The 12160-nt window shown below is 30.6% G+C and overlaps 1 protein-coding gene across 1 annotated transcript in view; it reads left to right on the top strand.

Moving 5' to 3' along the window:
* Window positions 1–12160, top strand: part of LOC111697820 (semaphorin-1A) — a 51664-nt gene extending 39504 nt beyond the window's left edge. Inside the window, exons 12-16 of the mRNA XM_023467950.1 lie at window positions 2534–2749; window positions 6789–6899; window positions 9925–10045; window positions 10353–10412; window positions 10768–12160. Of these exons, the coding sequence (XP_023323718.1) occupies window positions 2534–2749; window positions 6789–6899; window positions 9925–10045; window positions 10353–10412; window positions 10768–11224 (965 nt within the window). The 3' untranslated portion in view covers window positions 11225–12160. The remainder of the gene's footprint in view (window positions 1–2533; window positions 2750–6788; window positions 6900–9924; window positions 10046–10352; window positions 10413–10767) is intronic.

The raw sequence follows: 12160 nt of genomic DNA, 5'->3' as shown, positions 1-12160 counted from the left end.
TATCTTAAAGAGAGAGATTGTTATTAAAAATTATCATTTTTCAGATAGTAAAACAAGGATATCGATTATTTTTGGCTCAAATTGAGGGTCTGTATAATCTACGTAAATAGTCCTTTAAGTTAGAGATGTTTACTGAAAGCGAAACATAAAAGTACATTTGTTCAATCTTTTCGTTTCTTGACTTCGGTATTTTGTTCCGCCATACATTTACATTTTCTACTTATTTTGCAAATCCGTGTTTAAAGTTTTGCAAGGCGGGGTTTGCAGAAATCTATTCAGCTATTTTAAAGTCATCAATGTCATAAAATGATATTGCTATTTTGAAAAATACGTTTAGTTTTTGGTCTTAGTTTTCTTCTAGTTATCTTCTAGTTTTCTTCTAGTTTTCTTATAGTAGTCTTCTAGTGTTCTTCTAGTTTTCTACTAGTTTTCTTCTAGTTTTCTTCTAGTTTTCTTCTAGTTTTCTTCTAGTTGTCTTTTAGTGTTCTTCTAGTTTTGTTTTAGTTTTGTTCTAGTTTTTTTTTCTAGTTTTCTTCTGGTTTTCTTCTAGTTTTCTACTAGTTTTCTTCTAGTTTTCTACTAGTTTTCTTCTAGTTCTATTTCATTTTGCCGGTTATCTTTAGTTTTGCCGGTTCTAGTTAATTTCGCCAGTTCTGTTTCATTTTGCCGATTCTATTTCGTTTTGCCGGTTCTATTTAATTTTGCCAGTCGTATTTAATTTTGCCAGTTCTGTTAAATTTTGTCGGTCTTGTTTAATTCACCCAGTTCTATTTAATTTTGCCAGTTCTGCATTTAAAACCAGAAAACTCTGGAATGTCAAGTCGACTTAAAATAATCTAATAAACATAAGGGACTGCAAACGGGTATATTGCAAATAGACCCATTTCACTAAGGAACTTCTATTTGCTTCGTAACAACATCAAATGGACTTTAGTTTTGCTTTAAGGTCGTCTTCCTATTCTACAGTTTTCTGGTTATCACTGTATTTTATTTTGCCGGTTCTGTTTCATTTTGCATAGCTATAGATCTGGTTGAAATCTGTATTTTCTGGTTTTTTGGTTTCTGAGTTTGGATTATTGTTGAAATGAGGCTTTTAACATCTATTTACTTGTCAAATTCAGACTAAGAGAGAAGTTTTTCAATATTTCAAACAATTCAAACTGATGTGAATCAAATGTTTTTATGAGGGTTGAACCGAAGGGCAGAGAGGGGTAATAGGTTATTGCAAACAGTTATTTAAAATTTACTTTTCCAAAACCCTTATTTTGCCAATTCGTGAGATTTATTTCTTTTGGGTTGAATTTACAAGTTTTGAAACCTACAGGGTGTCCTACGAAGTTTGAAAGTTCTGGGATACTTGAAGCTCGTCTTTAAAATAATTTGCAGCATTTATTCAGTAACCTAATTTTAGAAGAAAAATTCTTGAATAAAAAAATACCTTTAATCTTGGTATTTCAAAAATTTAATCTTCCAGATGGGGTTGATAAGCAAATTATTTCAATGCTCAAAGACGATCTTCATGCTTCATATTTCGTTGAATACCCTGTCTTATGCATTTTATGGAAATTAATTTGTGCCTTACAAACCATGCTTCAATGATAACCTCAAATTTGTTTTTTTTTGTGCAAAAAAATAAAATCAAATTCTTCGATGGCTCATGGCTCATAAAATAATGCAATCTTTTTACTAATCCGTCATTTTTAATCATTAATAATATCTCCTCCAATACCAACTATAAATATAAATATAAATTAGTATAAATTAATTCGCAATTGTTTTGTTTCCTTGGTTAACCGTGACAAATTATTCCTAAAAAAACAAATTAAATTTATGATTGAAGATGGGAAAATATTGGTCTTGACATTGAACAAATCCACCAAACTATGGGAGAGGATCTCCTTCTCTCCCCATACCCTTTTCTCTCCATTCTTCCCCCCCTCCATCCTTCCCTTCCTTCCCATCACCCAATTCCTTCTCCATACCCCTCCTCCTTTGCCCTAGCTCTCACTCCGTTATACGCCTCCATTATATGATCCCTTCATTTATTTTCCTGTTCCGTTCATAAAATGTTAAAGATATTTCTTTGATCCTTAAGTACAACTGGATCTCTTTATCTAAACACTATTAAGTTTACAACTGCAAAAAGCCCCTATTAAGTATTTAATTAGTTTTTATTTGTGTTTAATTGGGGCTATTTTGCCAAGCTTCCCTCTTTTGTCTGGGGGGCCAAACATGTATCTATACAATGCACTAGGTCGGTGACAGTAATGTTTTATTTAATCTCTTATCTATCTATTTATTCATGCGTCTGCAAACCCTAAAATATTCTTTGTAATATTGATCATTTTGTTATAATCTAAGAATGTTAGGAATATCTCACCAAATTTTAGCTGGGCTGGGCATGATTCAGTGTTCAAAAACATTATCGAAAGAACTACAAAATATTTTGTCTCTATAATTTCTTTTATTTTCTCTTTTATTAAATTTGTTTAAAAACTAAATTATTATCATTGATATCGTTATTGTTTTATAGAAGTTACGATTGCTACAACAGATGCTGGTGAGACTACGTCAACTGCTACTGAAGCTGACAGAAAGACGACATCTACACAATCGACCCTACTTCTACCCTATCCTAGCACAACTATACCAACCCCTTGCACATGTCCAGCATGCACAAACTTTTGTCCCTCCCCTCCCCCTTCCCCATTCAGTAAACCGCAGGGAAGAGGGCAGGATATAGATTCAAGTAGGTTTTATTCAGAAAAATATTAAGTATTTAGATTAAAACATTCTAGCAATAAATTTAAATTATGTAAAGACACTGTAGATTTAATTTGAATTGACTCCTTATTTGAGCAGTGACATGTCGGATTCACAACGGTACGCTGTAAAGCTTTGTCTGATTAAGAATGAATGAGATATTCATGTTTTTTTACTTTAATTAATTATTTTAAATTATGTTTCTGGATAAAAGTGACCTGCAAAAGTGCTGCGGATACAATAGTTCATTGTTAAAGTTAAATCAAATGTCAAATATAAAATCGAGGATATCTAACACATTGTTTAACATAAAATACCTGCCGTTGTGAATCCGGTATGCACCTCTTCAAATTGAGGGTCTTTTAGATTACATCAACAGTTTTTACTGATATTTAGCAATTATTTTACTAATATTTAGCAATTATTTTACTAATATTTAACAATTATTTTTCTAATATTTAACAATTATTTCACCAATATTTAGCAATTATTTTACTAATATTTAACAATTCTTTCACTAATATTTGGCAATTATTTCTCCAATATTTAGCAATTATTTTACTAATATTTATCAATTATTTCACTAATATTTAACAATTATTTCACTGATATTTCGCAGTTATTTCACTAATATTTAGCAACTATTTTACTAATATTTAGCAATACTATTTAACAATTATTTTACTAATATCTAGCAATTATTTTACTAATATTCAATAATTATTTCACTAATATTTAGCAATTATTTCACTAATATTTATCAATTATTTCACTAATATTTATCAGTTATTTCACTAATATTTAGCAATTATTTCACTATTATTTATCAATTATTTCACTAATATTTAGCAATTATTTCACTAATATTTAGCAATTATTTCACTAATATTTAGCAATTATTTCACTAAAATTTAGTAATTATTTAGCCAGTATTAATTATTTCACTAATATTCAGCCATTATTTCACTAATATTTAAAAATAATTTCAATAATATTTATCAATTATTTTACTAATATTTATCAATTATTTCACTAATGTTTAACAATTATTTCACTGATATTTGGCAGTTATTTCACTAATATTTAGCAACTATTTTACTAATATTTAGCAATTTTTCTTACAAATGTTTACCAATAATTACTTTTGATTTTTCTTCTACTAAAGTATTAGTTTACTTTGATAATTAAGTAATTGGAAAAACTTTTAGAATTAAAAAAGTTTTTATTTTTTCATACTATTTTCATTATTTTATCTCTTTTGCCTCTTCTTCTTGTCACCCCTATAGCCCCCCCCCTGGCTTGTTATTTTGCATGAACAGCAGAATGTACCTCTACCCGCATGCTTGTATAAATGCCTGCATAAATATGCTTAATTAACAGTAGTAACATGCTTTTTTAAGTAGGAGATACATATACAAAATACATATATATACATATATACATATATATGCAATATACATTCACTCTTTTATGCATTTTCTATTTATTCAATTAAATTCTATCTATCTATCTATCTATCTATTTGTTATTTTTGTAAATATATTTACGATAAAAGAACAGCTGACTTTGTGTATAACCTTTTAACCCCTCCTCTCCGGATTAAAAAAAATGCGTAAAAAATTATTTTAAGAATAATTCTGAAATTTACATTAGTTTCGGAATTTTTTTGCATTGTTTTTCTTTTAATTGGCTAATTCATATAAAATAACATGGGAATGATAAATTTATAATTTTTTTAATGAATGGTTGAGATTTTGAAAGGTCTCTTTGAATTTTAAATGATGCAAAAAATGTAATCAAGATAAAAAGTGAAATTATGAAAATGCAATTTGTTTTATGCAAAGGAATAATTTTATGAAATAGAATTCTCACAACTTTAAAACAGGTTTCAAAGTTTTTGCAGTGCCAAATAGTAATAATATTTATGGACTTTAGAAGTTATTTCGAGTGCCGGACAATATATATTTCGAGTGGCGGACCATATATATTTCGAGTGCCGGACAATATATATTTCGAGTGCCGGACCATATATATTTCGATTGCTGGACCATATATATTTCGATTGCCGGACCATATATATTTCGAGTGCCGGACCATATATATTTCGAGTGCCGGACTATATATATTTCGAGTGCCGGACCATATATATTTCGAGTGCCGGACCATATATATTTCGAGTGCCGGACCATATATATTTCGAGTGCCGAACCATATATATTTCGAGTGCCGGACCATATATATTTCGAGTGCCGGACCATATATATTTCGAGTGCCGGACCATATATTTCCAACTTTATCTGTCAGATTCACCACTGGGCCATTTAAAAGTTTGTCTTATCAAGGATGAATATCTTTATTTTTCAAGCTAAAAATTAATTATTTTTAATTGATGCTTTTTTTTGCTATGTGCAAAATAACATATAAGACTATTTTTGATACCCCCTCTTCTTTTTTTTTAAGAGCTGATCTTGCTCACCTCTATATTTTTTAATAAACCGGTTTAAGATTAAAGATATAACAGTTTCACTTCTTAATATAAGAATATTATTTGGTATAAAGAAACAGCTTACGAATTTTAAAGTAATTTTTTAATAAACGTTTTGCCAAAAAAAACTTCTTTATGTATTTTTTCCAGTCAACTTTCAATTTAATAAATACAAAAATTGGATTGTTGTTACGAAGTTTCTTTAAAATTCCCACTCAGTCCCTTTAAACTTAGCTAATTTAACCATTTGCATTCATAAGACGGACTTGGTATTCGTAATTACTCATTTAATATTCAATGTTAAACATAATTCAACATCTATTCAAAATATTTTCGCTTCAAGTTGGAAAACAAATCAGTTTTTGTAATTTACTCATTTACATTGGCTTCAAGCCAATATTGAAGATAAAGTGTTTACAGCTTTTAGCTTTTTAGTTGTATTATGTATGCATACATGCTTTTTGTGCAGGATTCAACACGTAGTGAAATAATGAAAAGGAACAGGTTTTTTTTCACAAACTCAGAATTTCTACGCTCAATATTTCTGCAACTGGATAGTTTAAAACTTTGATATTTCAAACTCAAATTATTTGATCCACCAGGATTCTTAGTTTGAAATATCTATGGTCTACGACATTGGGTTGCAAAGTTATAACGCTAGGAACATTTGAATTTGTGGCAAAGACGTAATTCCTTTTGCATGAGAAAAACTAATTGTTAGAAACTTTGCATGTATCTAAATAAAAGATTAATCAAAATTGTTTTTTGATTTTAGAAAATTTTCAAAATGAATTTTTTGTAAATAGTTTAGTTATGATATGATTATATGTAAAAAAAACAAATCATGCCACGTTTTGTTCCTAAACAATTTTCAATAAAACTTACAGAGTTACCCAACAAATATGAGACTTCAAAGACGACTTTATAGAATTTATGCAGTTTTTTTCTCATGTTTCTCTGCACCAAAAATCTGTTTGCTTTTGTCAAATAATTTAATATAAAACAGATTTGAATATTGAGAAGAAGTTGAACTTCTATGACCTAGGTGAACCACTTGCAAAGAAAGGCTCAACTTAGCCTACTACAACTAGCTCAAAATTTTCTATAAACATGGTCCCGTTCAATTTGGTCCCATAACCTTAGATTTATATCGTAATACAACTCTAATTCTTTGTGTGTAACTCTGTATAATAAGGAAACTAAAGGAACTATAATTTCAAGTGAATCTCCACTTATATGTTGGTATTTCCGATTCACAACGGTACCTGCAAAAATCTTTTTTATCTAAAGTGAATTAGTTTCACTTATTTATTTCATTTATTTCAATTGTGGTTTCTCTGTTAAAGTGACTAGCACATTACTGTGGTAGAAACAATGGAGGGAGTTGTCAGATCAGAACATTTTAGAAAAGAGACAATATCTATCTCATTGTTATTCAGATATCGGTTTAAAGGGTACCGTTGTAAACTGGGAATGTCCTTTTTAAACTAAGAGTCACTTGAAATTCCAACGACAGTCCCTTTAATGTAAATATTATCAGATGAAGTTGATGATGGCGAGGTAGCAGGAGAAGTAAATGAAGATGAATATAATTATATAGAAAAAGAAGAATTTGGTTTAAACTATCTATCTATCCTTGATCCTAAACCAGGTAAGAATAAAACAAACAGACACACTCCAAGACGGACAATTAAACAAACAATTAGACCCAATCAGATCCTAGGGACTGATCCAGAATGTCCAGATTTAGTCTTTAAATAATCCATATTTTGTCTTATCTTTGAAATCTGCGTAATTACAACCACAGCATTTGTCCTATCTGTGAAATCTATGTAAATATGTCGACAGCCTTTGTCCTCTCTGTGAAATCTGTGTAACTTCATCGACATCGTTTGTCCTAACTGTAAAATCTATGTCAGCATCTTTAGTTCTAAAAATATGTTTAATGATAAAGACGAAATATCTGTTAAATATGTGTAATTTATGACTTTTGTTGTCCGATTTGAGTAATCTGTATAACCAAGAAGAAATATTTTTTAATCTGTGGAACGTATGTTTTCCTATCTGAGTAATCTGTGTAACTAAGAAGAAACATTTATCTAATCTATTTAACTTATGTTGTCCTATCTGAGTAATCTGTATAAATAAGAAGAAATATTTATTTAATGTTTGGAACTTATGTTGACCAATCTGAGTAAGCCGTGGAACTATGTTGTCTTATCTGAGTAAGCTGTGGAGCTAAGTTTTCCTATCTGAATAATTTGTGGAACTATGTTTTCCTTTCTGAGTAATCTGTGGAACTATGTTGTCCTATATAAGTAATCTGTGGAACTATGTTGTCCTGTCTGAGTAATATGTGGAACTATGTTGTCCTATCTGAGTAATCTGTTGAACTATGTTGTCCTATCTGAATAATCTGTGGAACCATGTTGTCCTATCTGAGTAAGCTGTGCAACTATGTTGTCCTATCTGAGTAATCTGTGGAACTTTTTTGTCTTATCTGAGTAATCTATGGAACTATGTTGTCCTATCTGAGTAATCTATAGAACTATGTTGTCCTATCTGAGTAATCTATGATAATATCCAACATGTTTTATATTTAACGTCACTTCTAACAACCTGATAAGAATAAACTCTCCTAAATAAACTGGATTTTAAACTTGGATCCCCCACCGCCCACCTCCCCAAACCTTATCCTTAAATAACATGATATTTTTATCAAGAATTCACTACNCTACCCACAAAAAATAGGGGGGGAGGGGGTCAAAGTAAAACCCTCATGATTTCACATTCAATTATATTTGACTTTATTTTGAAGTAGGTATTTTAATCCCTGTAAGGATAGATGGGGTTGGATACTAATTGTTTAAAAGTTAAAACTGACGGGATTCATGGTTAAAGATTTTAGTCTTTGCCACGAAAACAAATTATCGAATCCCTATTTCTTAACAAAACATGATAGTGTAAACCTCAGATATTTCAAACTGAGGTTATTCTATCTAACAAGATTCATAGTTTTAAATATCTTAGACCTACGAAATTGGGTTGAAAATAATTAATAATTCGAAAATCAGAGTTTGTGGCAAAGACTTAATTCTTTTTAAAGAAAATACACATACAGGGTTATCTCCAAAGAATAAGACTTTAAGAAAGCTTAAAAAGTTAAAGGGTGTGAGATAAAACGTCATAGTAATGAACTTGATTAAAACATCTTACATATGTTTAAATAGAGATAAAGGCGAATAACAAGTATTGTTATTTTATTTCCACGTTTTTTCTTCTACATTCTAATATCCCCCCTAGCCCCCCCCCCCCCTCGCCTCGCTAACAGTAGAATATGAGAACATGTCAAATCCTTTCATGTTTCATAAAATATTACTCACCTAAATCAATACTTACACAATGATCTCTTCAAGTTGGACAAAAACAGTTTCAAGATTTAACTATTAATAACATGGCCCAGTCCACATTTTTAAGATTGGTTAATTATATAAACTGACCTAGTAGGGTGTAGCAAAATATAAATATTATTTAAACTACATTTAGGGTGAAGCAAAATGTAAATATTTTATAAACTACAGTTAGGGTGCAGCAAAATGTAAATATTTTATAAACTACAGTTAGGGTGCAGCAAAATGTAAATATTTTATAAACTACAGTTAGGGTGCATCAATATATGAATATTGTATAAAAGAACATAGTTAGGGTGGAGCAAAATATAAATATTGTATAAGCTACGGTTAGGGTGCAGCAATATATGAATATTGTATAAATAAACATAGTTAAAGGGCAGCAAAAATAAGCGTATTAAAAAATAAAAAAAAATAAACACTTCTCTTAAAGTCTGAATTCCCAATAGTTATAGTTCCAGCTTGATGTTGTAATTGGCTCTAATTTATATTAAACTTTTATTTGATCTAGCAGATTTTACAGTATTAACGAATCTGAAAGTACCTAGTACCTAGTAAACAAGATTATGAAAAAGAGTAAAATTTGCTGCCCCCTAATCTGAGGGCGCCCCAGGTTTGGTTTATTTTGAGTCACTGCACACATGCGTGAAGTGACATTGCGTGAAGATAACGTTTTTAAACACTTTCAAAGAAATTCTCTTAATGAGAAGCATTTGAAGAATGAACCCAAAAGTTGTATCATAAAGTTTATTTTGCGGACCTTTGATAAAAACGCCCTAACAAAATGTTTCAACAAATATTTTTCAAAAAAAAACTTGTTTCTTGTTTCAAATCAAAGTTTTTATTCCGTTTAAACTGAGGAACAATAGATCGATGACATATTCTATAAACCTGCAGTAGGACCTTTTAACCTGTGGTAAAGGAAGACGACATTAAAAAATTGTATGTGTAGATATTTGATGCTGTTTTAAAGCACATAGTTAAACTAGTTTGGCTTGAAAATTAGCCTGGAATTGATACAGTGTACAGTGCTTCATATTCATTGGACTATTCAAACTTGAGCCTGACACCCCCACTCACATAGATCCAGAATGCAGCAAAAAAGTTGCATCAATTTTTGAAGGCTGGGTCAACTTTAAAATGTAGTAACGCCATGTTCCTCGTTTTAAAGCGTATTTGGAAAATTTCTCATTGATTGTTTTCTTGCGACACTTAGATCATTGTATATTTATTGATTTTATTTATTAATTTTCTGATATTTTCCAGTGATTGAGGATGATCTATATGAGCTGAGTACTGTTGTAATATCTGCAGTAATTACTGGGATACTAACTCTTATACTTGGATTCATCATTGGATACTTTGCTACAAGATCATGTAGTATCAGGTAGATACCATAATAAAAATAATACTAATAATAATAATAATAATAATAATAATAATAATAATAATAATAATAATAATAATAATAATAATAATAATAATAATAATAATAATAACAATAATACTACTACTACTACTACTACTAATAATAATAATAATAATAGTAATAATAATAATAATAAGGATAATAAGAATAACAATAATCATCTTTTATAAAAGCAAAAAGCAAATCTTCTTAATGAAGAACTACACAAATTAATAAGTAAAAAAAATGTAACCTTTTTTCGAAAAAAAATTTATATATTTTTAAGATCTGGAGCTTCAGTTACTTCTAGTAATGTTTCCCTGGTCAACCCCTGTCCTTCAGATAAGTAAGTAATATCATTTTTTTCATAAAAATTCTTTTAATTTCCTTCCTTGTCTTTGCTGCACAAATCTTGAATCCGACATGAATATCTTTAAGTGAAGGGTCACTGTAAATATGTGTATTGGAACATAATATGTTTTCAGCCAGATGTCATTGGTTGTAAAGTTTTTAAGCTGTAAACCATCAAAGCTATTCTAAATCCAATTTCTTGGCAAAATTTTACTTTCTGCGCTGTGGCTTAATAATTGCAGATTCAAGCTTGATGAGGAATTTTTAGGCTGAAATCTGCAATGGAAATAATACACTTTTGGTTAAATGTTTTTGATATTTTTGAGAATTCATATTTTTTATTGTTTCAGATCCATTCATGAAGATTCCGGATACAATACTCCAACCATACCTGGAGATACATCTTCTCCATCCTACCCTGCCCCTCCCTCATCCTTCTCCTCCACCTCCTCCTCCTACCCTCCCTCATCCCTCACGTTCTCCACCCCCAACTCCTCCCCTCCCCACCCCAGTCCTGTTTACTGCACCCCTAATTCCTACTCTAGTCTACCCTTTTCAGATAATTACAGTAATAATAATAATACTCACCGTAGTCTACCAGTTCAACAACCTACATCAACCCTTCCCCATCCTCCGTCAACCACTTTAACCCCTCAATCAACCTCTAAAACCCCTAAACCATCCTCTACCCATGCTAGCCTGGATACTCGTGTATCTATCCCTAAAAGTGAAGGTTCTATGAGACCAGAAAAGGCTCGAGTTTCTTCCACGGGAACCTTGCAGCGAGTTAAACGTGTTTATCTATAATCCCTGAGCTGTAAGCTAACCGTGTCCTATATAGAGCTTCAAGTGTGAAAAAAAGAAACTGATTTTAGTTCTTCTCTTATTCTTCATCCTAATCTCTCATCTCTGATGAATATCGAACCCTGAAAAGGAGAGATAAAAGTGTTTCATGTTTAAAGGGACTGGTTGCGGAATTTGAAATGAGCCCCAATATAAAGAGTTTCATGCCCGATTAACAACGGTACCCTTTAAACCTTTATCTTATCATCGTTGACAGAGATATCCTTATTTTTCATGCTAAAACTCGAGTGTTCAGTCTTAAAAATTAGAATTTCTCAATCATCGCAAATCAGACAAAGATTTAAAGTGTACCATTGTGAATCGAACACAGTCTTTGTTCCAATAGAGGGTATTCTAGAATAACGCCTTCAGGCTCTGCAATCTCTCAAAGCGATCCCAGATACTATAGATTTACTTACAGACCATGACAAAAATGAAAAAAATTTTAAAATTATATTTTCTCACAGTCCAGTCAACCAACTGCAGTCACAGTTGAGTATGAATATGTATGTAGAGAGGACAATGTACACAGTACAGGAAAATTAGCTTGTTTTTCTAAAACATTTTTGCTTTTTTAGAGTGGTATTTTCATTCCATGTACGTTGTACAATATACATAAATACTCTTAAAAACCTAAACTGTGAAAGTTTTATATAAGTTTTTGATTTTAATACTTTAAAAATGATCCCACCTTGCCAATTTTAATGTATGTTTATATCTATATAGTATTTATATTTTCTGTACTTTACTGTACTGTACTGTACTGTACTGTACTGCATTGTACTGTACTGTACTGTACTGTACGTTACTGTACTGTACTGTACCGTACTGCACGATGCTGCCTTTTCAGCAGTTGTTCTTGTTATTTCCTGAAACATCAAATTTAGTCATTTAAAAATC

This window comes from Eurytemora carolleeae, unplaced genomic scaffold (genome assembly GCF_000591075.1).
Source record: "Eurytemora carolleeae unplaced genomic scaffold, Eaff_2.0 scaffold89, whole genome shotgun sequence".
Lineage (NCBI taxonomy): Eukaryota > Metazoa > Arthropoda > Copepoda > Calanoida > Temoridae > Eurytemora > Eurytemora carolleeae.
The sequence above is the reverse complement of the archived record's forward strand: the minus strand, read 5'-3'. Positions and strand labels throughout refer to the sequence as shown.